Raw genomic sequence first — 27,100 nt, 5'->3', positions numbered from 1 at the left:
AACAAATGCGGAAGAGCTTGGTGGACCACACGGTGCCCGTGCCCTGGTCTTTCAGTCACGCAGCCAAGTGCTCCAACAGGGGACTCTGCATCAGCAAGATCCTCTCATCACACTCTGAGAAACTTGGAGAAAGGGCAGCATGAAAGACGAAGGATGGAGCAATGCAAGAAAATACTGTCACTGAAACTATTCAGGGTAAACTAGGCCTGTGCAGATATTCTTGATTAGACTGATTCCTACAGGATGCAAAATCAGACCACTCCGACCATTTTGATGGTTCCAGGTGGAGTTGCCCATTCCCTCAGCACCAATGCAATGGAGCAGAGTGGGCCCCATCTGGTGGATGGGCCCGAAGCTTTGCTCCAGCAAAAAGCAGGCTGCACAGCCCCCCAGAGCTTTCCTTCCACCCCACAGTAAGCCTGCCAGTGCTGTACTTCTTCCTTAACTTCTCGCCCCAGACCTGAAGCGTTTCTCCGAAGCCAGGATGCGATCCAGCAAACTCACCACATTCGTCAATTTCCCACTCAAGGACCTAGACCTGCGGGAATTCGCTTCCCAAAGCTGCAGTGAGTGTTTTTCTGGTGGGAATTCGAGGCGGGGGCTGTGTAGACAGAGGGAGTAAGAGGAGCCCTAGAGAGGCACGGACCGGCTTCAAAGGGTAGAAGGGCAGATCAGTCATATCTGGGATAAAGCTAAGAGCATACCTTGGGACTGGAGTCCAGGGCGCCCTCTCCTGGCATGAGGGCAAATTATCACCCAGGGAGTCTTCATTTCACAGATAGTCAGTTGTCTTTGTCCTGTCATCTGTTCCATGACAGAATCAGCTTTTAAAAACCAGAATCGCATTCTATATGTCCCAATTCACATTAGTGCTAATTAGTCTACAACAGTTAATGTGCATTAATGAGAGAAGCTTTACAGAAGAGTCTTTAGTGCTGATGCACCTTAATGAAAAATGAGAAACTGATGCACAAGTCTCCATTATCGGCATGACTTAGAAAAAGCCACATCTGCTGCAGAACCCACAGCTCAGAAGAATCTAAATTTCTCGGGCATCCCTAGTTGGCGAAGGGGAGGGAAGAGAAACTTCTCATTAAATTGGGGGTCCTAAATTACATGGCCACACCACTAACTCAACGTGGCCACCCCACACCCTGTATTTCCGACTCCTGGATGCAACAGGCAGAAACACAGGAGGTGCCAGTCTCCTCCACACTGGCCAGAAGAACACCCCGACAAGGGCCCCTGTTTGAAGCTGCGCTCCAGATGTTGGCCAGGCCCAGCAAAGCCATCCTTCGCACAAGACAGGAATCAACACTAAATGTGTTTCTAGAAGCTGCATTTTATTTTCATTTTTCTTCAGAGTAGGCACAGAGGCCGTGATCTGGACTGGGCCCCTAAGCATGGCAGTGGGAGGTACTTCCAGGCCTTCTGCATCTACTCTAGACTAAAATTAAAAAGAAGGCAGAGCTGCTACAGGCACACCTCAAATCTTGTCTCTTCGGGCCCCCCGTTCTTGTTTAGCATGCTACAAAATCGATGCTTCTTTGAAGTGGATCTAAGTCACCACACAACAAAATCCAAGCATTTTGTTATTCGGGAGCCCCACTCTTCTATAGAGCCCTTGTCACTGGGAACCCCTGACAGTCCAACTGGTCTGAAACCAGTTCCAATAGTGAGACTTGAGGTATTTTGCTCCAGGAGATTCCACGTGGCTTCCTGGGACCTCTAAAAGCAGGTGCGATGGGTCCATCAAGGATTTGTCCCTCTGGATGCCAAGCTAGGGACTGTGAAGAAGAAACTCAGCACCAGATGTTGGCAAAAGTGGCCTTTCCGGGCAGCATACAAAGGATTCTGAGACCGACATTGTCTCTTGGAGGGTGTGGGGCTCTGGGGCTCCCTGCACTGCTTTCCCAAACCCAATGACCTCCAGATGCATTGGTCTCCAGCTTCCATCATCTCAGACTGAAGGTGATGGCAGCCGGAGGCTACCAGATGGGGGGAACTTGTTCTGACAGAACAAGGACCACGTACACCTTCTCGTCTTCTTGCTCCCTGCAGATCATGCTGTTTACAACCTGTACGCTGTCTCCAATCACAGTGGGACCACCATGGGTGGTCACTACACAGCCTACTGCAAGAACCCCATGTCTGGAGAATGGCACGCCTTCAATGACTCACGGTAAAGTTGATGCTCGTGGCTACTGTCTGATGCTGCAAAGCCTCGCCTGTACACAGCCATGCTGTGGTTTGCTGAAACCTGGCTTCTTGTTGCATCAGAACCCATCCCTGCAAACAAACCATGGTTTGTTAACCAGCTGTTAACTGGAAATCAAACCTATGGGGGGCTGTTCACAGGGCACAACAGGCCACTGTGGGTTAATTAATATGTATTAAATAAATAAGACATGCAGTGTCCATCTGACCGCCATCTTAAATATCCAGCCCTCACTTGGGAGTCTGGTGAACCCAGCAATGTGGATTATGCAAGGATCGGCCAGATTTACAGTTATGAAAGGATTGTTTAGCTCTCACATGGCCTCTTTTCACTGGGTTCACACAACAGGACACCTCTCAAGAATATCTATACCCCCTGGCACTCCAACAGTTCATTAAAAGGCAAGCAGCCATGGCTTATCATCCACACCTTGTCATGGTGAATTGCCAGCTGGTAACATCTGGGTTGTTTAAACCATGGCTTGTTGCAATGACTGCAGCCAGAACTGTGGCTTATCCCTGGATTGTTCACACAGCTAGGACAGAGGTGCCCAGGAAAAGCAGCCTAGAAAAAGAACCATTTGAAGGCCAGCAAATACAAGCCGCATATTTTGGCTCATCTGCAGGAGAATTTCTGACTAAAGCCACAAGCTTTATGGTTAACTTAAACCAGGGCTTAGCATTGCCTGAGAATGAAGCTGTTTCTCCAAAGGGTCTCAGATAAGAGGACTAGGAAAGACTTTCACCGCTTTTCTCTCCTCAAGACAACACCAGGGCTTGGTGGAAGAATAGCATGTTTGTATGAAGGGAAGAGCTGCCGCTTCTGTTCCTGGCATCTTTGGTAAACATGATCCAGGTAGCGGAGGTGAGAAAGCCTCTTCACATGAGGAGAGCAGCTGCCAGCCCAAAAAGACCACCCTGGATCAATGACCTGATTCTACCTGAAAATCTTAACAGAGTAAGGCAGCCCCTACGGGATGCAGTGCTGCAGAACTGTCTTCCCAAGACAAGAAAGTGGGGTGGTTAATTTACAGGCGACAGACAGGTCTATCAACATTTTAAAAAACTGTTACAAAGCAGGCCTGAAGATTTAGAGGTGAGTGAAGTTACTCAGAACCCAAAGATTTCTGAAATGCTGGATGTCCCACTTGAACATGTCAAATGGACCCAGCTTCAACTGTGGCTCAGTTTTAGGATTCCTTCTTTTCAAGGTCTCCCTCTAGAATGCTTTCCTCGGTGTGTCCCCATTTCGTTCCTCCTTCCCCTGCAATTCTAGGGACACTGGACTGTGTTCCCTAACGGCCTTTCCTATCTCTCCCCTTCCTGCAGGGTCACACTGCTCTCCTCAAGTCACGTCCGGAGTAGTGACGCGTACCTGCTTTTCTACGAGTTGGCCAGCCCGTCATCCCGAATGTAGCTCCCACAGGCCCTCCCCCGCCCCAAATCCTTGCCGAGGGAAGCAAGCTGAGGACCAGTTAGCTGATGCGACCTCTGCGGGGCACAGGGGAGATGCCACACCATGGTGACTCAAGGGATTTTTCTAAGCTGGGTTTTTCCTTTTTTTCTTAAAAAAAAAAACAAAAACCAAAAAAAGAGGGAGAAAGTCCTAATAAAGCATTGACTAAAGACGTCGACTTTTACGGGAAGCCCTTTCTCCGGCTTCAGGGCTCAAGACGAAGAGTGGTGCACCCGTCAGCCTCCTAGATCCCCAGGATGGAGCTCCGCGGTTGGAGGGCACTGTGCCCCACTGCTCGAAAGACCTCCTAGTGTTATTGGGGGTGGTTTTTAAGCGTTCTCTCCCTCGCACTCAGACTCTCTTTTATTCCCCTGCCCCCTTTCTCTTTCTTTTGGTGTGTAATAAACCATGAATAGCAACTCTTGTGGGGCAGGAACCTGTCTGTCCCATTTTATCTGCATAACCCCAAGGGACTGCCCTGTTTGGGGGGTAAAGCTGTGATGGGAAGGAATTTGAGTTGACTTGCCTGGGATGGAGGCATCCAATCGTCCTCTTCATCGACGCAAGACTCTCTGAGGTCCTCTTCTTCTCATGGAGTGACACGCCACCTGGAGACGGCTGCTGAGCATTGCAACTTGGACAAAGCGAGACCTCTGCATCTCCCCACTTCTGCCCCCGCCGACCCTGCATCCTCTGTCCAGATGGTGGTGTGCGATGGCAGGAAGTCCGTCTTCCAAACCAGCAAATAAAACAGCTCATTCGCCACCCTGGGTGTTTCCTCCGTTGACATGCACTCATGCTCAGTAACTTCCGGGGAGGACTGCTCCGTCACTTCAGAAAGCCTGTGCAGGCATGCAAAATCATTTTCTGTGGGGACTGAGGAACTCAAGCAATGGTTTCCCCCACCCTCTGTTTTGAGGGACTCTTATTGGTTGAGTTTTGTTTTATTTTCAAACAAATGTTCTAATAAACTCCGGTGCACTTCCAGCTGGGCTTTATGGACTCCAGCAAAGGTGATTGTACTCTGGGTGAATTTCTACCTGTCTCTTCTCACGATCGTGCCTTAAAACCATCCGGAGGAAGTGTGAGGTGTTCTACTTGAGTGAAAGTGTTCCCTTTCCTGGGATGGAGCAAGGGCCGTTCAGAAATGCTTCAGGAAGTTCGCACTGTGTTTCCAGCAACACAGTTGCTTAGGTTTGTCTTTGGCTTTGATTCTCCGAGGCAGCCAGCCCCAGCCGCGGGCCACCCGAGGACACGGGCTGTCCTGCCAGCGACACAGAGGGAAAGAACTGAGCTTTGAAACAATGGCCTTTGATCAGCCGGCAGATGTCAGTAACTTTATTTAACTTTTTCTCTTATTTATTCTGTAGATACGTAGCTGCACAAACACTTTACAACCCATGTTCAGAGTATTATGTACCTTGCAGGCAGAAACCCACAGAAGTTCTTTAACAGCTTCGTGGTGGGCTGAAGTTCAACAGGTGTGACCTTTTCTTCTTGCATCAGTGCTGGACTGGGAATGACCAGCACTTTGCGGGTGGGGGGGGTGCTTTTTGCTTTTTTATCACAAAGCTGTTGAAGGCATCAGGTCTTAGGAGAGGAGCAAGGCAGTCTAACCATTCCACTGCACCCCTGTCTTGAATCAGGTAGCATGTTTATGCCCAGCTGTGGGCGGAATGAGTGTTGCTATTAGCCATGGAACTGAAAATGGCTGGTAATGCCAAAAGAACCTTCCCCCTCCCTTTCTTCTGTCAAACCCCTCTGTCGGGGCCACCCAGAGGCATTCAGAAGGAAGCTTTTTCCCCTCCTCCTCCTCCTCCTCTTAGTCTCCTTCCCCCACCCCCCCATTTCTACATGGCTGACACAAAGGCCCCGAAAGGAGGGCAGCCAGCACAAGGGGCAACGTGAGGTGCGCATGGTTCGTGTGAGAAGGCCTGGGTGTCGGTGTTTTGTATTTCAGTTTGACTGTATTTCAGTTTGACTTAATGGCTTGTTTACTGTGTAAGCAAGGCTAATGGAGGGACTTCCTATCACTCAGAAGGGAGACTTGTACAGAAATAAAACTTGAGCTCATGAACACCTCACTGGGTTCTGTGTGTGTATTTGTGTGTGTGTCCATGTGCCATGCTGACGTGGGCAGTGTTCGATTTTCTCTGCCCTCCATGCCCGCCGGCTGCACATGGGAGCCGTTGCCAAAAGCTCTGTCTGTGACATATCCGTGCTGGCAATCTAGTCACGGGGGCAACACGTAACTTGGACGCCTTACCTTGGACACCTGGGATGGACAGGGACTTGCCAGAACGCCAAACTGGAAGTGGAAGGGAATCTTTCTCTAGCAAAGGGGGCGGAAGGAACAGCCCCGAACATTTTGCTACCCGCGGCAGAGAATTCAATGACACTGAGCACTGCACAGGAACAGCCTGTTGGCCTCTAACGAAAGCTAAGCCACCTGTGTCAGCCCTAAGAATGTTTCCAAAATCCATGTGCGTTAGATTGACCAAAAGATCAGCCAAAGAAATTATGCGAGCTCAGGAGCTCTTCCTCAGGGAAATGGTTACAAAAGGCCGGCCTGACCAGGGATGTGGAGGAGAGGGGGGAATGGCGGGTGGATGGCGAGGCCACGGCCTGCAAGCTCCAAAAACTTCTGGTGGTTGTGTGGGAAAGGGCATTTGCGCGTCAGAAGTTCATGGGATGGACACGCTGAAAAGGAGGCCAGCGTGCTAGATTCTCATTGTGAAATCTGGCCCCCAAGGTGGCCAACTTCTCCTTCCTCGTGGCTGGATTGGCTTTGTTCCATGGATGTGGTTGCCAGAAGCTTGGCTCACTTCAGAAGCCACTGTGCGCTCTGCTTCTCTTCCCCGCGAGGCCCCGGCTGCTCCCAGGGGCACACCACGGCCTGGAGTGACCACCTCTCGGTGTTATGAAAGACCCCCCGGGCTGTCTTGTAAGACCACGAGCAAATGTGCCAGAAGACTCCTAGCTAATCCCCCCAAATTCGCTCCTCTGACCGCCAGTGCCCATACAGCATCCAAGTCTTTCCCAGCAACCCAGCGCTCAGACAATGGCCTCTTTCTCCCCTGCTTTGGTAACCAGGGGAAGAGCTTTGCACTAAGAGTCTCTTGGAATGTGCATAGCTTAGCAACAGGACTAGGCTATGTAAATGAACAGGCCAGCCCTGGAGGGAAGCAGGTGCTGAGGTAGGCAAGAAGGAGAAAGTTGGCCCCCATGAGTCAAGCGCTCTTCTTCCTACAGTGTCCCCCAGCACCGTGCAAATTGACTCCTGGAGCGCTTAGCACAGGACAAAGAATTCAGCTTAATCACAGAACCAAATGGCTGTATGTGGCAATACAATTCCCAAATCGCAAGTGCACTGTTATAATTTGGAGAAGGAGGATTGCACTGAAGGGGAACTGAAGGTGGACTCTCTAAACATAACTGGAAAACAAAACAAGTTTGGCAATGTGTCAGTCTGTTTGTTTTTGTCTTGAAAAAGGAGGAACACAGGACTATTGTTGGACAAGACTCGTTTGCTGCAAAGCACTGGAATGCATGCCAAGAGGCTCAGAGGTTCAGCAATGACCTGAGGTGTGTGAGACACCAACCCTTGGCTTATTTCAATCAAAGTTTGTTGCTTTGCACAGGGCTCATCTGGCAGTTTGTTTTCTCACCTCCTGGGTTGTTTGCTTTCCTCCTCTTTTGTTTGCTTCCTCCCGGTATCCCAAATGACTTTCCGGCACTGTAGTACCAGCATGTAGAAAGGGAATGGTGTTTGCTTTTGTTTCAACCATGGTTGACCACTGTCTCTGTAAGCTAGCAAAACAACCCAAAGTTCTATGTTCATTTCGAATAACAACCCATGATTTAAACAGCCCACAGTTCACAACTCAACAACTAACCATGAGTTCTGTGAAACCAGTTCACCCATAATTCTGGGTTCACACATAACAACCCACAATTCAACAAGCCATAGTTAATTAAATCATGGTTTGTAGCTATGCACAAGCTGGATTACTATGCAGTCCCTGCAGAGTTTATTCAGTCAATTAAGGAACCTTTCGTTATCAAATAAATAGAGCACAAATTGGCCACATTATATTCAGGAGGATTACTTTGTTCTTAATGTTTGCTGTAACATGAAGGATGGTTTTTAGCTCAATCAATTAGTGACGACTTTGGTTAGTTAAATGAGCTGTTATCTTGTGCTTTCTTTGTTATCCCAAAAGGGCAAACAGATTTTTGTGCTAGTGCAAAACTGTTTTGATTTCCTTGCCTTGATATTTGTTAAACAAGAAAATGATGAATCAGTTCTTAATTCTTCAATGGGTCAATTGCTCTCAAACATTTTCTCTAAACTTATTGGTTTGTGGATTTGCATGTTCATCCTTGGGATGGTCTGGCATGAAATAAAAGAGAAGGAAAAAGAAGCAAGCAAGGGGATGCCTGGCCCAGTTTCTTAACAGTTTAGGGAAGCCTTTCCAGGCTCTCTTGATAGTGCACTATTTCAAAATGCAAACCTTGGATGCCATTTCTCATGCTGGCTGGAGGTCCCAACCTCACCAGCTGCAGCTACAGGGAGAAGAGAATTAAGACCCCCAAGTTGTTCCTGGGCCTTGAAACTTCAGGCATCGGGGAGCAGATGGGGTCCTTGCTGGCTGCCCAACTGAAGCAAGCATCCCAACAAGAAAGGGGGCAAAAAAAGCAAGCCAGACCACCAAGCATGCTGGGGGCCTCCCCAGAGTGGCAGAAGGGGACTTGGCCAAACCTGCAGCCAGAATGTACAAGGCAGGGAATTGCAGCTGCTTCTGGAACTGAGCAAACTTAGAAAATTAGGCTTTCGGCTCCCCCTCGCCTGTTCCACCCTCCTCAGGGTATCGGGCAGGAGGACACGATTTTGATTTTGCGAGTGGTGCCTTTAAGGAGGCGGTTGTCCATGCCAGGGTCTCTGACCTCGTCGTCCTCAGCTGAGTTGGATTAAGGCGCGAGGGAGAAGGTTGGCGACTCTAATGCTTGCAAATTCTTTCATTTCCCATGAGCCTGGCCGGGAATGGTCCTTGGACTGTTGGTTTGCACACTCTCATCAGGTGTTCTGCGTGTCCGAAAAACCACACCGTGTGCACGGTCCCTGTGTTGGCCTTGCACAGCCTCGAGAACCGAGGAGGACGCCGCCCCAGATCCTTCCTTGTCGATGCGTTGAGGACCAGAAGGCCAACTGAAGGAGCCGCCGCTGGAGCAGGGCCCGATGCCACAAGAGGGAGGGGGATGCAGCAGCCTTGGCGGGGCCGGGATTCTGTCCGCGCTGCACACGTCCTCTCCCACGGCTGCGAAGGATCACACGGAGATTGTCCTCTGCCCTGCGGCGCAGGATCCGAGCGAGGTACGCCCAAGGAAGGGGAGCATCGTCAGTGGGGGGATCGCCCATGTGTCCAACGCCCCGCCTTACGGTGGTGCTTTTGAAAGGTCTGAGGGTGCCAGTTCAACAGCTGGGAATGTGCCAAGCTGCTCAAGCTGGCCTTTTCCAAATTTCAATCCCCTTGTGATTAGCTGCCTCTAGAACAGCGGTTCCTGGCCTTCTCTATGCTCTGCACCCCTAGAAAACGCTTGGTTTGTGTTCATGCCCCCTCCAAAAGTAAGATGCTCAGTGGGTGTCACAAATATGCAAGTGCCTTTCTCTTTCAGGCCATGAAAGTTTAGAGGGCACCGAACTGGTCGCAGGGCCCCGAGTCCAAGAATCAACTCCAATGCTCTCATGTCAAGTGCTGCTGCCAAAAAACCCATTTGTTATGATGCTTAGCAATTAACCAAGTTCAGGATTGTTCAGGGTTTTAACCAAGTTCCAATCCCGGGCTACCCATGGCTCTCACTGGGTGGCCTTCAGAGATGCAGGAGCACTTTTTGAGCATGATCCTTTTTTGTGTGAACCTGCCTGCTTGTTTGCTTGCTGGCTTGTTTTCAACCTAATCCAGTGTATTAGACACGCTTGCATTTTTGCTATCTTAAATAGCAGCCATTTAGGGGCAGTAGTAGGGAAATCAGCATCAAGGCTGCAGCAGGGGAGCAACGGATCAACTTTCCCCACTGCTGCTCACTCCCAAATTCCCCACATCCCTTCAAAGGAAACTACCACTGGAATAAAAGGGAATTTTCCTTTCAGAGGGAAGCGCAGGTCTGGATTGATTGACTAGTTGATTGGTTAGCTTTATACGGCAACTTTTTCTTTTTGAAAGACTCAGAGTGGCTTACCTCGTTCTCCTCCTGCTGCTTTTAATCTTATTCTCACAACAACAACAACCCTGTGGGGTAGGCTGCATCTGTGACTGGGGCAAGGTCGGCTGAGTGGGAGCTAGAACCCGGATTGCCCAAGTCCCAGACCCACCCCCTTAACCACTACACCTCATTGTCTCTCAGCATGTTTTGCATTCCCCACCCCCAGCTTAACACAAGGAGAACACATTCAATCCAGATTTGTACATACATCACGGTCATAGTCCTGACTCCCTCTTCCTGTTACATAAATACATATAATGCCCTCCTTATGTGGTTAAAAAAAAAAAATCCTGACTTCTGAATGGAAACACGTTGCATGCAGAATTACCAGCAGGAGAGGGCTGAAAAATTGGGAGAGAGGGAGCTGTTTTTGTGTCCGTGAGCTCAAAGCCAACTGGGAGACATGAAGGACAGTGTGTGCAATGAAGCTTGGTCTTTGGGGGAGCGCCCAAGAAATAGACTCGCGAGATGAGTCCAGACACGGAAGCAAAGGGCAGATAATGTTGCCAGCAAGACGAAATGGTGATCAGGGCTTCTGAGGAGGAACGGATGTTCTGGGGATGTAACGGCAGAGTTTCCGAAAAGCCCAATAAATGCACAACCAGGGCATGGAGTGGAACAGACGCGCTTTTCCACATCCTGCAAAGACTTGGTGGAATGGCAGTTAAGATCTCCCCAAATCAGCAGAACTCTGCAGAAGACCAGAACTCCCGACATCATGCTTCTGGCTTGTGGCCATCCCACTTGGCTGGCCCTTTGTCCATGACCCCAACATGGGTAACCATCAGAGCAAATGCAGAAACCATGAACAGAAAGAATGCCGTTCCTTTCAGCCTAAGGGGCTCTAGAATCGTTTCTGGATTTTGAGAGTCAGCCTATATCCCACCCTGTAATCCTACCTATCAGTACCCATTCCATGCATGCCACGCAGAACACCCACTGTTATATTAGCCAGAGGAAATCACTGAATAATACATCAAATAAATAAAGCATAGCACCCTATTTGGCCAGCTATTGTCCCTGGGTTTACAGTCATTCCTTTCTTTTACTCTTGCTTGCCAAAATTGCTGCTCTGGTTTTGTTTCCATTTTTCTGTGGCTGTTCTTTCCAAAATGTAACTTAAAAAAAAAAAAAAAAGCTTCTTGTGCAAATTGCTAGCTTTGTCATGCTTTGGGCTTCAGGTCTCTCACCGGAATCTGTAAAATTAAATCCCAGTAGTGAGATAGCCTCCAGGGTTGGCTTGCATCAAAGCTAAGGCAGTGGAAAATCAGTCCCACTGAGCAGAAGAACTGCCTTGTAAAGTACCTGACAGCACCCAGCCTAACATTTCACATATTGCCCCTAATTTACAAGGCAGCCGATAGTTTTCCAGCCCCTGGATCAAGATCCAGGAGACTACAACTTTGCTCTGCCTTCTTCCCCAGCTTGTAAATCAAGAGAAGAGAGAAGATGGTGGAATGAATGAACTTGGCACGCAAAATCAGCGTAGGCCCTTGCTGGTGGCATGAAATGAGCCAAGCAACCCCTGTGTTGCATTGGGAAATGTTGCAGTGTACAAAGATGCCCACACCGCAAAGGCCCCTCTTCCCGGTTATGTGCTTTCAGGGTTTGGAGCTGCTTGGCTGCATTCATCTGAAGGCAGCATGAAGGGAGTTTAAGGCATTGCTATGGAAGCCACATCGGGATTTTTCAAAATATCCAATGTCGAATAAATAGTATAAACATATAAATAAGTGGGAAAACACGGAGGCATGCACTACATATATGGAGCAGCTGGAAAAAAGTTTGCCAGCTTCCCCATTTCTGACCTCCCAGACACGGTACCACCCTCGGTCACATGGGGGAAATGCTTTGTTGAAACGCAGGGGAAGGCAAACCTTGTGGGTCACGGGAGCCTTTGGCAATATGGAAAATGATTCTGGGCACAGCCAGCCAAAACGGCTGCTTTGGGAAGCAGAACAAAAGGATGAGGAAAGACAGAAAGGAAAGCAGAGGTGGGGTCTGAGCCCAACATGCTAAAGACTGACCCACGTGTTTTCAGCACCAGCACACACTGTTTTCACAGCAAGGAAACCTGTTTCCATTAAGAAGAAAAAAGTAGGAGACATAGGTCGCGTGGGGGAGGATCGGTACACACAGCAGCGAGTTTCCCTCCCCTGCTGCAAGGTGGTCTGAGATCAGAGACCAAGTGCTCCGAGCATCCAGAAATCTCCCATATGAAAGCGATTAGCCCTGTGGCTTTTTTGAGCATATCGCTGATAGTACCATGTTATTTATTCCTTATGGCCTGGGTTAATGTAAAAGCGCCTGCTTGCAAGTTCGCCTAAAAATAAACCCAATTATCCTATTGTGAAAGTATGCAGAAGCGGATCCAGCGTGTTCCTTCTCTCTCGGAAGCCACGCTGTCAGGGCCTGTCCAGCAGGAAGGGAGCGTGGAGGGGCAAGCCGGCATCATCTCGCTGCTCCGGCTGCTTTCTCTCCACAAGGCGAGCTTCCCTTTCGTCGCAGACAGAGATGTCAAGCTTCTAAAATTCTCGGCAGTGTCTCATGTTGTTAGGTTTGTGCCAGACACTGAACAAACGCTCAGGACGGGATTTCTGTTCTAAATATTTTCTGCTCCAGTTGTTCTTTTGCCCCTGGCCCAGACCTCCCATGCCTGTCTCACGGCCGCTTGGTTTTCTGCAGGAAAGGGCTGGCTCCCTGGGTGCACCTCCCTTGCCGCGATTCCTGCTCACCGAATTCTCCAACCCCGCTTTTGAGGAGGATGGAGAAGGAGTGCCCCCAAAGCAACTGGACGGCGAAAGCAGAAGCAGTGTGAAGCTCACGGCCAACGGTTTTGGTACTGCCAGTGGGCCAGTCGGTGTTTGCAAGAGGGCTGGTGTGGGGGAGGCACAGGACATATTCCCTGGGCCAGAAGCTTAGGAGGAAATGCAGATGTTTTAATAACTCAGTGAGCTTCCCAGAAAGGGGCACCTGCCTCCTGCTTTGTACTCTTTCCAGCACCAGGTGACAACCTTTCGATTTCCCCAGCATTTTACAGAATCCAACTTGTTAACGTTGTTTTTATATATTCCATTTTATTGTGTGCCACTGCTCTGCGTCTGTGCTGAATCATAGCAATCGCAATCATGGTTTTGCTTGTTTGAGTTAATGTGCGTGCGTGCGCTGAACCTGTATCTAATTTTAACTTTGGTTAACTGCCTGGAGAGCCTCAGCTATTGGGCATTATAAAAATTAAATCAATAAATATGCAGGGCTGGACTCGGTACCCTAGGCAGTTGTGGCGTGCTTCTCACCCACTGCTCACGGCTGTTGTCGGGCTTTTAAAACAATGTCGCTCCCTTGCAATTTCACTCCTGCATCTAAAGCCCGCATGAAGGGCTTCCAGAGGTCTGCCCTGTTGTGAAAGGTTTCCCAGGCCAAGTCCAGCTTTAAGGACCACTCCAAGAGCCATGAATTTGCCATGCCAGGCACGGTCTCCCATGTGCTGTGTTTCTGTTCAAAGCCTTATTGTTACTTTCTCAATGTGCCTCTGTCCACCTAAATCAGCAAGCGCGTGCTTTGGGCTTGGCTTCGGTGACCCACAAGTGGTTCTCTGCCTGCAGCCAAACAGGTCCAGGACTCAGCGAGTCGGAAGTTCAGGCCGGACTGCAAGTTCTCCTGGTTCTGCGTGGCCATTCTCAGCACCGTACTCCTCCTGCTCTTGGCCTTACTGGTGGGCGTCATTGTCGTCTCCCGTAAGTTCCAGGCCCGACTACTTCCCTTCCCGGGGATGCCTCCTTCGTGGGAGCTTCTCTCCATTTGTGGCTCCTTCAAGCGCCCCGAGGCTGTAAGCGGCTCCACTTGGGAAACTCTTGTGTGCCCAGCTGGGACTCTGCCACTTCCATCATGTCCAGTTGCTACCATGCTTTTCTAAATTCACCGTGCTTTGAGCCCACTCTCCAGCCAAAACATATCCCGGACTGGCTTCCGTATAAAAATTAATGCAGGGCTGTTCCTGGCTGCAGGCTTGCAATCTAAACTGGTGTGACACACAAGGAAAATGGCAGGGGAGGGAAGAGGGAAAGGAGTCCTCCCTCTTGTCACATTCTCTGAGCCTCCTCCAAGTCGGCCCTCCGATGAAGGCCCCAGATGCTGAACATGGCATCTGGATAGACTGAGGCTGGGAGAGGTGCTTCATCAGTTACTGCGATCACAAGCCAAGCACAGCTTTCTGGGATGAGCTGTGGGAGAAGGAAGGAAGGAAGGAAGGAGGGAGGGAGGGAGGGAGGGAGGGAGGGATTGAGACACAGATGTCCCACCAGACCTACCAATTCAGTTTTTCCTCCCCATCATTCTTTCTTTGTATGTGGTGCCTTTTTGATTGCAAACCTGCAGGCTGGGACTATCTTGTTAACTGATTATAGGTAAGCCACTGGAGGCTGCTTGGATGAGCTGAGGCACAAAAATACGCCACGGGTCAGCCCTTTGATGGGTATCACGAATAGCACTGCTCTCCAAGGTGGCAGGTAAACCTGCCACAATGTCGCCGCATTCTTAATAAAACGTGCATGTGCGCAAGGCCGACGTAAGCGTGGCAGGTGGGGGCTGGTGCAAGGCGGCCTGGGGAGCCACTGGGATCGGAGTCTCGGCCCCCTCCCGTCCTCACCCCACCCTCCCCATCCTGTGCCTCTGAATTCTCCTCTCGTGGCTGCAGAGCCGAAAGCCGGTGCCCTCGTCCAACCCTCCTCCGTGGCTCCTTACGACCACCCTGCCACCCACGCGGCTTCAGCACACACCGCCAGCCCCAGCCCCACAGCAACAGTCGCACCCTCCTCCCAGGGAGAACCACGTGGGACCACATCCCCGGCACCCCGTGAGTAGCCCGACTACACCCCGCATTATCCCCAGCGCACAGGCGGAAGGAGGCTGTTCTAAGCACTGCACCACCCTGTCTCCCCTTCGCTGGCCATTTGCTGCCTCCGTTCAGCCGTGCCCCCCCCCCCCGGCAGCAGAGCGCCTGCTTCTCCAAACCCTCTCTGAGGGGGCCTGTTCCTCTCTCCCCCTGCAGCGTGTGGGGGCATCCTACGTGGGCCAGGGGGCTCCTTCAGCTCCCCACAGCACCCCGCCCACTACCCTCCCAACAGCCGGTGCAAATGGCACATCCAGGTGGCCGCCAGGATGGCCATCCAGCTCAAGGTGGAGCTGCTGGACGTGGAGAATTCAGCCTCGTGCCTCTACGACCGCCTGGAGATCTACAAGGAGCAAGATGCTTCCTCCATCTGGGATGGAAGCGCCAGGTAAGGAGGGCAGGCCACACCTGCGCACATAGCGATGAAGCCTGAGGCAGGGGAGGAGCTGCTTTCCTGAGGAATTCTGAAGCCGGAAGTAAATGCGGGGTAAGAACTTCAGACTGGGGCCAAATCTGAACGCCTGGGCTCCCCTGGAGAGGTGTGCCCCCTTTCCCTGACCAACCGGGGGGATTTCCTGGCCTGTGTGCCATTTCCCCATTCTCACATTTCAAAAGGCTTCATTGCCAGCTTCAAGCAAAACTGGGGTGGTGTTTGCTCCCCCTCCTTTGCCCTGAGCCTCCACCCACCCTGTGCTTTTCAGCAATGGGATTCAGTGAGATTCTGCATACCTGTGTGAGGTGTTATCCGGCCAAATTCAGTGTTTGGCACCATGGTTTTCTTTCAAAACATCGTAACATCACCAATGGCTGATGAGAGGCAGTGTGGTGCAGTGGTTGGTGTGTTCACCTGGCCTGGGAAGAGGCAGGTTCACATCCCCACTTTGGCTGGAAACTCACAGGGTGACATTGGCCTGCCCTGTCGTCTCAGGGGTCCCTGATGTTTGGACCCATGGGAGCATTTGGGAATCTGAAAACTAAAACTCTTGTGGACAGTTTAAGCAGTTGCTGTGAGCTTCACTACAAAATGCCTGCTCAATAGATTACTGCTTTGGCATTTACCTGCCGCATCTGTGGATTTTGGGCTGTACCTTATGCATTTATTTCTTATTTATTGGGCAGTCTCTCTGATAAGAGAGTCTGTCTAATAAAGGGCTGTCACTGCTGGAGGTGTAAGATGGCTTATGCTTCTTGGAAACATATATTTTGAAATTTTCAGGAGCTGCTTCTTTTTGGAAGAAGTCTATCACACAGACAAATCCTGAATCTTCACGGCTATACATGCTCTTTAAAATTATTTACTTCCTTCATAGAAAAGCGCAAGCCCTGTGTGGGCTCTATGTGGCCCACACGTGTGCCTGTTTAGCCTTCAGGCCTGAGGCTGGGCACCCCTGCGGTCCATGCCTCCCTTCTCCCTCCTGGGGGCCATGGGAAACCGCTTAGCTGTTTCCCTTGGCTCCCTCCCTTCCCTGGTGGCTTTTGCAGGTACTGCGGCTCCGTGGCACCTGCAACAATCAACACCAACTCCAGCCGGTTGCAAGTCATCTTTGTGTCTGATGATAATATTGCTGCTTCGGGATTCAGGGCCAGGTATCGGGCCATCTTGCCCAGTGAAAGTAAGCACACTGCATTGGTGGGGATACCAGAAATTGGGGAACTGTGTGGCTATACGTTAGAAGCAATGACACGCAGATTTCCTGGGAGGCAATTCCAGCATGGCAGGCAGAAAGGGAAAAGGCTTTGCCACTGTTATTTGAAATTACAATGATAATTATCTCCACTTGAACAAGGGGATTGAAAATTCAGTCTGAATTCTCCAAGCATGGAGTTATAAACTCTAGCCAAGTGAGTACCTCGGCTAATTTTGTTCTCAAGAAAGAACAAAGGGGAAAGTTCTAGTTCAGTGCAGGACAGAGCTAGTCTACAATCATGCATGGATTTGAAAGTGGATTCAACTGTCATTCCCAACTATAAGTCTCTTAGGGAGGAGGGAGAAATCTTGACAGTTAAAACTTGTTCCAAAACAAGCCAGTTTGAATTCTTTGCTTCTTGTCCTTCTGGGCAAAATTGTCTGTTCTAGAAAACTGTTCCTGGGATGAGTTTCTCTGTGACCAAGGAAGGTGCCTTCTCCCCACTGAAGTGTGTGATGGATACCTAGACTGTTACGACAAGAAAGATGAAACGAATTGCAGCATGAAACCCAAAGGTACGACTCGCAGTAGCAACACAGGCGAACCCCGTAAGGGGAGACTCAAAGGACTGTAGGAGGGAAGGGGGGAGCACAAAGGGGTGGCAAACACGACTGTGGAAGGAACAAACTCAAAAGCAACAGGGCCACGTGCCTTTCCAGGGATGACACGGAACATCTAAAGGTGTTCTGCTAAGTAGACCTGCTGTCTACCTAGCCCAGGATTGTTGTGCCCCAGTTCTGAGACTGCACATTACCCCAACGGGGGACCCAGATTCAAACAGGGTCCACTTCAGGGAGCACCTCAGCACCCCCTGCGGCGGATTCCTACCCTGCGGATGTGGCATTCCCATCCCGAGGATGCCCTCGCTGCAGCTTCTTCTGCGCGAGAGTGCACCGAGGGCTGTGAGAAGAGGGCCACCAAAAGACCAGGTTCTGCTAGGCTCCTTCTGGCCTCCGTTGAAGCGACCCTTTGCCGGGACAGCAATTCCGCACGGGAGAACCCTCTGCCAGGGCACTGTCCTGACAGGAGCCTTCTTCTGCCCTGCCCGGAGCAGACCACGCTGTGCCTGTTGCTCTTCCCCTTGGCCTGGACCTGAAGCAAGCGCCAGCACCTCGCTTTCTGCAGCACCAGGAAGATGAATCTGGCATTTCATAAGCCAGCCGGAAGGCCACAGCCCTCGATTTCTGTGGCTCTTCTGCCCCTGCAATCGAGCACGTTGCCAGTTCATGCCACCCAGATCGGTTTTAGCTGGCTGGGGCCCAAACATGGTGGCCCATGTCTCCTGCTTTCCAGAGGGAACCCTTCTCCCTTGAAAGGGCTCTCAGAAGAGAGTCTGTGGGGCGGCCTCAGCCTTGATGAAGGATCTATGAAGGTTCTATATAGGGTCATATCCTCTCTACACACACACACACACCATATGCATATATGTATATGCATATATGGATACCATACGTATATATATATCCCTAGCGATATGGATGACTTCCCATGGATAGACCTCCCGCCCTCCGCATGCCAGTCTAGTCCTCCTTAAAGCCAGGGCTTTCACTTACACGATGGCCCTCGTTTTTCAGCAGACGCCCCTGCCTATGAATCAGCGCAGGCAAAGCGGGGCGAGCCCCAGGCCTGTGCTGCAGGACCGTCCCTCACCGTAATGTCTTCTCTCCTTCCAGGCTGTGGGGGAACACTGACCGGCTTGGAGGGACAGCTCTTCTCCCCAAATTACCCCCAGCCATATCCACATCTGCAGGTGAGTGTCAGCTGCAGTCGGCTCATGGGCTGGACAGGAGATCCGCCGCTTCCCTATCTCTGTGAAGGAAATTTATCTTCTAAATTTTCTAAAAACAAAACAAGGCAAAAAACCCAGAGAGGGGCTCAAAAACAGGGGAGGGTTCCTTTTTTCCCATTTTATTTCCCCATTTTTCCTCAGGCCTGCCTCTGCAATTCTAGCTGCCTCTCTTACAGCTCCTTCCAAGCTCCACACCCTTAAAACCAGCACAAAGGGGCAGAAAAATGGGGTCACCAGCCGGGGATTGCTGGGACTTGGTGCCCCACACATCTGGAGGGCCTGGTTGGGGAAGGCTGCATGAGAGAGACCCCCGCTCCATGCTCCAGTGGGGAGCCCCACCAGCACCTGATCCTGCCTTTCCTTCCAGCTCTGTCTCTGGCATATCTCGGTGCCCGAGGGCCACGTGATCGACTTGCATTTCCTCAACTTCAGCCTGGAGTCGCAGGAAGACTGCAACTACGACTTTGTGGAAGTGTACGACAGCGCAGGGATGGGGACCAGTAGCGTCATGGGCAGGTATGAGGACATCCTGCTCCCGAGTGGGTGGGCGCCTTTCGCAGCCGCTGTCTCCTGAACACAGCGATTCCCACAAATGTTTCCAGCCAGCCTGGCTCAGGCGGGGAGCGTGAATCTGGAATGAGCGACCTCAGCGACCAAGACCGGGAGGAATGAACCTTGCTCTCCTTCCCAGCTTCGCCTTTCCCGGCTTCGCTTCTGTTCCCCCACCAGGGCCAATTTCACATCTGGTTTTAAGTGAGGTTTGCCTGGCGTCTCTGCTGACATTTTGTCTGATGCTGGTCAGAGACTGTTCTTTGTTCTCCCGAATTTTCGGAGCGTTCCTCGCCTTGATGTTTGCAATATTTTTTTCAGCTGATGTTACTGAAGTATGGAAAACCGGTTTGTATTAATGTTTGAGCTCTATGTGGTTTCTCTTGGCTTTGTTTTCCCGCAATGATTCCAAGCACACTTGTCAATCTGAGCACTGAATATACAGGTGGTGGTGTGTACACACAGCCAATGCTTTAAACATGCACATCTGTGTCCTCCATAAGACATACAAATTGACACACGAGTCTATGACCTATGAATTGCTCCATGGCATGTTTTCAGAGCAGTGAACAGTAAATGCAAAACAGAAAACAAAGGATGGAGTGGGTGGAGAACGCAAATCATAAACATTGGTCTGTGATGCTTATTCCCAATTATATTCCACAGAGCTGTTGCATTAAGAACGAAAACAAAACCCACAGAAATGCGAAAAGGAGAGAGTTAAATCAAAAGCCTCTCTCTGCTTGGAGAGTTATACATTTGCCAGTTCCTGAGAGGCAGAACTTTCCCCCTCGATGTTTTTGCTCTCTGTACTGTTCATTTCTCTGAGAATGTGTTATGGAGCAGTTCATGAGGACAGTAAGTTGATACAAGCAGCAAAATAAACACGGCTGTGGTGCCATGCACTGGGGAAAGGGGGTGCACGCCAAACAGTGCTCAGTGCTTGCTTTCCCTCCAGACCCCCAAAGCCAGCAGCAGCCCCCAGCCCAAAATAACGTGGCTGCTTCTCTGCACATCCAGTCCCTGCTCCTCTTTTCCAGGTTCTGCAGTTCCAATGTGCCTCCTCGCCTCACCTCGTCACAACATGTCATGACGGTCCTGTTTGTGGCAGATGAGGGCATCACGGACGATGGGTTTTTTGCCATCTACCGGGCACACAGCGCCGTGGAGAGTAAGTGGTGAGGCCTCGGTCCGGCCCATGAGCCAGGGCTGAATGGGAGGGTGGCCAGTGCTAGGACGTTGGACGGGTTTACCTGGGTAGCGAGAAAATGGGGTGGAAATGTTGGCACATGCTGCTGACAAGAAGGGGCTGAAGGTTGCTTTTTCTCGCAAAGGAAGCTGAACCTTGGAGAGAGGGTGCTCAGTCCCCGCGGGACGACAGCACCTGCCCCAGCAAGCACAAGCCAGATAGCAGGAAGACTCTGGTTTCCATCCTGCCATGTCAGTTTTCCGTTCCTCTCAGCAATGGAGCAGAGTTCTCCACTGCAGAAATTAAAATATTGAGATGGCACTCAGGCAGGTGGGGAAGGTTCAGCCACATCCCCTGAGAAGATCAGCGTTCGCTTATTCCCATACTCCAGGCCTTCTGGAATTGCCTGCTCTCTGGCAGTTAGAGGTTTTGTTTGCTGGTTTCCATAATTACTGCTTAGTCTCTTCACAGCAGAAATGTCCCATTGGGAAATCCCTAATGGGAATGGCTTTATAACCCCTCAGAGCTTGGCTTTTTGTGCAAGGCTTGTAACATCTCAATAAGGCCGAAGTTTATATCTGATTCCAGAACCAGACCTACAGTATGTGCACTTCAGCACTCCCTACTCCCTCGAGCACCAGAGTCATAGCATGTCTTTGCAAATATTTATTTGCAGGACATAAGTGGAGCCAACTCACAAGTTGCTTTTTTTCCCAGTTTGTAGGGTTTCCCCACCATGTTTAACAAACATGCTTGGTTTGTATACATCCATAGCAAGGAATGCATGAAACTGGTAGCAATTATGCAGAAGCTTTAAGAAAAATAGACCAAATTGCCAAATAAATCTGTTTGAAGGTGGCACCCGTGTTATGCAACACATGCAAATACTGAGAGTATCACGGGGCACTCAAACGATTGTACGATGGGAGACGTGCATCCTTCCAATGTTGCAATAACAGCCTTTTAGCTTTCAAAAGAGCTCAAAGAATCCATTTCCTCCTCTGTTTGTTAATCTCCATGAAGGTAAATAATTGAAAAGACCATAGACATTGGGGAATATTAAAGGCTCTTCCAGCACAGAATTATAGATTCATGGAACAATAGAGTCAGAGGGGGCCAAGAAGGCCATCTGGTCCAACCCGCTGCTGATGTAGGACACCCAGTTATACCATAGAATCAGAGAAAATGAAAAAGGATCCATGGAATAAGCCCCCCACTCAAAAGGGTTAAATGTTGCCGGCTTAAAGAAAGCACAGCCTAATATCTGTGGATGCAGGTGGGAAATGCCAGAGTCGTGATCCACTGATTCAGTGTTTCTGACAAAGGATTCTCCAATTCTGATACGTTCCCATGAGTCGTGAATCTCACCAAAACAAAAGACACAAAAACAGAAAGAAGAAAAAGAGACCTCAAAATTGACAGTTGTTGATATGCTAAAAACAAACAAACTAGATTTTGTAAGTTTTTAGGTTCCCATGTCTGGTGGGAAGTTCTGCACACAGGTTACCAGTTTGAGCAAAATGTAAATTGTTGATGAAACAGCTACTGCGTTCTGAAGCTCGGAAGCTTTAGTTGTTGTCCCCCGAGGGCATCTTAACTTTGAAAATTGCAATCTAAACAGTCAATGAGTCACTGGTCCACTCTAGGAACATGCAAACATGTGTTGCAGAACCTGAGTTGCCACGCAGATTAAGCCAGAGAGAGAAACCCTTGCAGAGGTCGAGCAAAGTAAGCGGAGGTCAAGTAATCGCTGCTGCAGTGATGTTGGGGTCAAGGCACTGGGGTGTTCAGGGCCCACCGTTGTTTCAGCCAGTGCATGTCTAATCCACCCAGCTGCTATGGTCTTCTGGGCACATTGCAGCCCGTTAGAAGATGAAAATCCCATTAGAGCACAGTGCATAATACACCTCCAGTGCAAATACTGTTTGCCATACTATACAAACAGTAAACAGCAAAGGTATTGATAAAACAGCCAGGATAACCTAAAACTAGGTCTCTTAAAATGCCTGATTGAAAAGGAAAGCATTTGTCTGGCACCACACAGATAGCAAAACAAAAAAATTTAAAAGCCAGGAAATCTTCTTTGGAGAGCTTATTCCTTAAGTGGGTACAAAGGCCTCTTAAAGCTACCCCCACCCATTGATGGGGGCACCTGAGGGTACGCCTCTGAAGATGGCCTCAGGGTCCCAGCAGGGATATGCAGGAGAAGATGTGGCTGCAGATAAGGGGCTGATCCACACCACACCACACCGCACCACAAACTGGGCTTGGAAATGGCCTGGAAGCCAGTGCAGCTGGCAAAGACTGGCATCAGGCGGCTGCATCTCCAGTCCCTCTTGGTAACCTGGCAAGTTTTGGAAGCATCTTCAAAGCTAGCCTCACACACAATACTTTGCAGCAATTTGCAACCAATGCTTGCAAATAGAATCCTGGGAATATGGGTGTTGGCTGGAACAAAACAGCAATTTTATAGGAAATGGAAAAGTATGTTCAAAAGTATGCAAGTCTAACACCCCCACAAACACAAGGAGAGCTGGTTCACAGAGGGCAAGGGTCATCGCAGGCTGTTTGACCCATGAGAAGTTGTGGGGCCCACAGGCACCTTTTAACAATCCAACTGTTGCTCAAGTACAGGGACCTGAGTGTGGTGTCATAACATATGAACCTGCTGAGTATAGGTTATATGAGGGTTAAACAACCTTTGCATAACCCATGGTTTATTCCAGGAATAGGTGAAGATGGTTTAAACTTTGCACAACCCATGGTTGCTTGGTTTGCACACCCTAACAGCCCCCAAGGGTTGGAGATGCAAAGCAGTGACCACACCTGCCCCCCACACATTCTGCCCTCTCACACAGGTTCTATTAGCTCCTCAGCCCCTCCTTCCACTGAGATCTCTCCCGGCAAAACACTTCTGCTTTGATAGCCTCTGAGCCACATCTACAGGATTATCATGTTTTCAATGAGCAACAGAAGTTGTTAGTTCTCCAAAGCAAAAAGCCTCAGTGGCAGAGGCGGAAACACAACCCATCTCCAAATCTGAAAATCAGAGCAGCTGATCCTTCCTCGTTCTCCAGGCTGAATTGGCCGTCGGAGCTCAATTCTCTTGCCGACGCTGCTGGAGCTCAAGCTAAGCCCCAAGTCTTACATCCTCTCTCGCATTGCATCTCCAGAAACGTGCAGCCCCGTGGAGTTTGCCTGCAACAATGGTGAGTGCCGGCCACAGGAGGTGGCCTGTGATGGCTGGCACGATTGCCCCGACGGAAGTGACGAACTCAACTGCACCAGGGTCTCCTACCCTTCCCTTGGTGAGTGGCCGCTCTGCCTCCGGAAGGAAGTTCCTGCGAGACTCTGTTCCTCCCCTTGCAGGTCTCACCTGCACCACGACCGCATTAGCTGGCCTTAGGCAAGCCATCCCACTCCGCCTCTCCATCTCTTAGGTGAGGCCAACAGTACCACCCCTTGAGGTAGGGCAGTGGCTGCCTAATACTGTATGGGGAGCACTTGGACACCTTCAGGCCCTCAGCACTTTCAGACCAACTCTACCCAAACATTAATTACAGGGATCCTGCTTAATTTTCAGCCAGAGAGAACATCTGATGGTGCAGCTGGTCAAACCCATCTTAGATCCACCTGTGGCCCAGCTTAGGCTGGAGACCAGCGCTCCAAAGCACAATATAAACCACATTGTCTACTGCAAATGTGTTCTCCTCACCTCCTGACACTGGCTCCTGTTCAGGATGCCAGCCGGCCCTGCTTCAGAGCTCCTTGCCACATCCCGTTCGCTACTGCACCCGTGCGCCGGCTCAGGGCTTTCACAGCCCCTTTGGCACAAGCTGGAAAAAGAAGACACGGTGTTGGTGTCACTAGTGCCTTGCGGACTCCAGCCTCAGCCCCAGAAACATGGGTGGGAGGGAACGCCCACCTCATGGGCCCAGCAGGTCCACATGCTCCTGCGCCATTCACCCCAGAGGGCCCCCCTGTCCTTCTGCTGACAGAGCCACTCTGCGAGCCGGTCGAGGTGGAGATGTGCTTGGGTCTCAGCTACAACACCACCTCCTTTCCTAACATCTGGATGACTATCCCAGATCAGCAGGGGGCCGAGGAGCTGCTCCAAGACTATCTGGTGAGCCTGGCACAAGGTGGGGGAAGAGGGAAGGGCAGGGCTGGCTGGCTGGCTGGCTGGATGGATGGATGGATGCTCTCTGCTTGTGGAAGGGGCCTCGGCTCAGGGGTAGAGCCCCTCCTTGCATGTCACAGGTTCCTGGTTCAGTTCCAGGCATCTCCAGGTAGGGTCCTGCCCCAAACCCTGGAGAGCCATGGGGCCCAATCCTGGGCAAGACGGCTTCCTGCATCTCCCCACTGGTAACTCTGTTCCCTGAGCCGTCCTAGCCCTGCGGGAGAAGGCAGGGAGCCCGGCTCCGTGGCAGAGGACTTGCTTGCATGCCAAATGTTCCTGGTTGCACCCCCAGCATTTCCAGGTAGGGCTAGGAAAGAACCTGCTGGAAACCCTGGGGAGACGCTGCTGCCAGTCAGTGTTGGAAACACTGGGTTAGATGGACCATTAATCTGACTCAGTGTTCAGTGGCCTCTTTTGTCCTCACGATGCCCATTGGGAGGAGGAGAGTGCAAGAGGCCAGCAGGGTGCTCAGGCCCAGCTCAATGCTGCTGCATCCTAGCACTGTGCTCCCGGGAACAACCCTCACATGCTGGGCTTTTCTTACCATGTCCTGGCAATGTGCACATAAAGCAAAGACGTCTCCACTCCATTCCATGAGCCGCTGCTTCACAGGTGGTCCATTGACCCCTTCCCCACCCCACCCCAAAGACGCTGCTTGCATGGGCTCCTGGGAAAGACCGCCAACAAAGCGGCGCTTGAACCAGAGACTCACAATTCATGCTCAGCCATTGAATGGGGGTCATCGTGTTGGCTAAACCCAGTCGAGATCACAAACTGTGGCAAGCAGCCCACAGTCCACAAGCCATGGGTTCCCTTCATGGGTAGTTTCTGCTCAACAAGCCACGGTTTCTTATCTTGGCTGGGTTCGGACTGTTTGGTAACTGTCCTGCGCAAAAGAGGGCTGGTGGCTTCCGGGGCGGGGGGGCGCGTGAGAAGAGATGCAGAGCGGCAGCTGCTGTGCGCAGCAAGGATGAGGCGCCTGATGGTTCCCTGCCTCCCTCTCCAGATGCTGAGGGAGCTCACCTGCTACCCGCACCTGCGCCTGCTGATGTGCGGCCTTTTCGTCCCGAAATGCACGCCGGAGGGAGGCGTCCTGCAGCCGTGCCGGTCCGTGTGCCGGGAGGCTGAGCAGCGCTGCCAACAAGCCCTCGGCCTCCTCGGCGTGCCGTGGCCCCTGAACTGCAACGTCCTTCCCGATTCCAGCAACCCCCTGGAGTGCTTCCTGCCATGAGCGGCTGGCTGCCGTCCTTCCTTCCGAGGCCAGCACAGCCTTCCCATCGCATCGCCCGGCTGGGAGGGCGGTGCTCTCTCAGCCAGTTCCTGGGGGCAGCCCCACCCCCAAAGGCCTCCCTGGCCACACAACCCAAGCGCTGAATCCCAGTTCGGAGAAGCTCTCGGAAGCTGCCTTCTGCTGGGGTTGGGGCCAGAGGCAAAAGGGGAGGGGGCAAGTCCCAGCAATGCCGGCATATTTAGCCACGTGCCTTGCTCCAGGAAGGGTGTTTCAACAGGTGAGCATGGGGAGGTACAATCCCCAAAACCTGGAGAACCGAGGGTGGGGAAAGGATCAGGAAAGGCAGGCAGGGCCCCCTGGGAGGGGCAGATTTGGCCCGCAGACCAGAGGTTTCCCACCCTTGCTCTAAGGAATCAGTGCAATGGAGTTTCGGCAACAGGAGGCAGTTCTGAGAGCCATTTTCACAGTTCCTTCCTTCTTTTGGCCATCTGTTTCCTCATCCGCATTTGATTTTAGATTGAAAGCATGCCGGGGCAGGGACCTGTTCCTACATCTTTCATAAATCGCTATGCACTTTGATGGCATGATATAAATGATGCTGCCAATAATTAAAAAACCACAGAAGCTGCAGGGCCTGAGCTCATAACTGAAGCTGCAAAACCTGGTTCCTCGATTTAAAATACTCTATGATTTTAAAAGGTGGTCCCAGCGAATAGGGTAGGAGATTCTTACAAGTCTGTTAATGGCTTTGAATGTACCTACTTGAAAATGCAAGGCCCTTCTCTTTCAGAGGGGGCAAGAGCCTCTTCCGAGACGTTGTACGCAGTTGCACAAGCAAAAATGTTTTGTCCATCGAGACAATGCCATGCGAGAATTCATTTCACTGATTGATTAACTGATTAAAAGATATACGATTAACTTGCTAAGAGTCCATTAATCTGGTGCTAGTTTGTATAATAATTCTTGTTTATTCCTTAGCAAACAAAAATCTCCTGTAGAGCCCTTTAAAGCAGCACCCTATTGCACTTAGCAATTTACTGGATTATGCATTTATGCAAATTTATTTTCCAGCTGTGCCCTTCACTCAGGATCACACGTGTCTTTAAAACAAGCAAACCCCTTCAAAATTCACTGTCAAAGGAAGCCAAATGCATCCTCTATAAATTATGTATATCTTGCCAAACTTAGCACAATTTCCTGAGTTTTGCAGGATGCTGGACTTCTTGAATGTATGCCAAGAAGATGTTGGCACACATAATCAGTTCAAGTTGCGACAACCAGATTCTGGCTGGACATCAGGAAAGCTTCCTCATTGTCAGAGCAATACGACAGTGGGACCAGCTGCCTGGAGAGGTGGGGGGCTCTCCCACACTGGAGACATTCAGAAAGAAACTGGATGGTCATCTGAGTGGGATGGTGTGATGTGGCGCCCTGAAACAGCAGGGGTTGGACCCGATGGCCTTCTAGACCCTTCTGACTCTACTGATCTAGGATTCTATGATCACAGGGCCATAAACTATGGAATTTGCCGTCACAGGATGCCCATCCTGCTGTGGCTTGTCTTGAAAGAAGACTCAACAGCTCTGCAGAAGATAAAGCGGGTTGCTGATCGCCGTGGCTACACATTCCTTTGCAGCATCAGCGGC

General features: G+C 50.7%; 2 protein-coding genes across 6 annotated transcripts in view; both read left to right on the top strand.

Moving 5' to 3' along the window:
* The window catches only part of USP2 (ubiquitin specific peptidase 2), a 50,797-nt gene extending 45,040 nt beyond the window's left edge, over positions 1-5,757 (top strand). For all 5 annotated transcript variants that reach the window (XM_044439553.1, XM_044439551.1, XM_044439552.1 and 2 more), the window contains 3 exons: positions 459-566; positions 2,062-2,182; positions 3,547-5,757. In XM_044439553.1, coding sequence (XP_044295488.1) covers positions 459-566; positions 2,062-2,182; positions 3,547-3,634 — 317 coding nt within the window. In that variant the 3' untranslated portion in view covers positions 3,635-5,757. The remainder of the gene's footprint in view (positions 1-458; positions 567-2,061; positions 2,183-3,546) is intronic.
* Positions 5,758-12,294: 6,537 nt separating this feature from the next.
* Positions 12,295-25,454, top strand: LOC123028038 (membrane frizzled-related protein). The gene is made up of 12 exons (XM_044439483.1): positions 12,295-12,423; positions 12,623-12,776; positions 13,543-13,674; positions 14,961-15,173; positions 16,286-16,441; positions 16,906-17,031; positions 18,190-18,266; positions 18,673-18,821; positions 19,895-20,025; positions 23,217-23,351; positions 24,042-24,169; positions 25,230-25,454. The coding sequence occupies exons 1-12, from the start codon at positions 12,295-12,297 to the stop codon at positions 25,452-25,454; spliced, it is 1,755 nt and encodes a 584-aa protein (XP_044295418.1).
* Positions 25,455-27,100: the final 1,646 nt, after the last annotated feature.

Source organism: Varanus komodoensis, unplaced genomic scaffold, assembly GCF_004798865.1.
Source record: "Varanus komodoensis strain SLA01 unplaced genomic scaffold, ASM479886v1 scaffold35, whole genome shotgun sequence".
Taxonomy (NCBI): domain Eukaryota; kingdom Metazoa; phylum Chordata; class Lepidosauria; order Squamata; family Varanidae; genus Varanus; species Varanus komodoensis.
This window is presented reverse-complemented; position numbering and strand designations above follow the sequence as displayed.

Excerpts from the sequence above, each read along its gene's own strand:
- LOC123028038 (XM_044439483.1), top strand. The coding sequence starts at position 12,295 with ATGCAGAAGCGGATCCAGCGTGTTCCTTCTCTCTCGGAAGCCACGCTG. Across the intron at positions 16,442-16,905 it reads GGCCATCTTGCCCAGTGAAA|AAAACTGTTCCTGGGATGAG; the intron begins GTAAGCACACTG and ends TGTCTGTTCTAG. Across the intron at positions 18,267-18,672 it reads AGCCATATCCACATCTGCAG|CTCTGTCTCTGGCATATCTC; the intron begins GTGAGTGTCAGC and ends CTTTCCTTCCAG.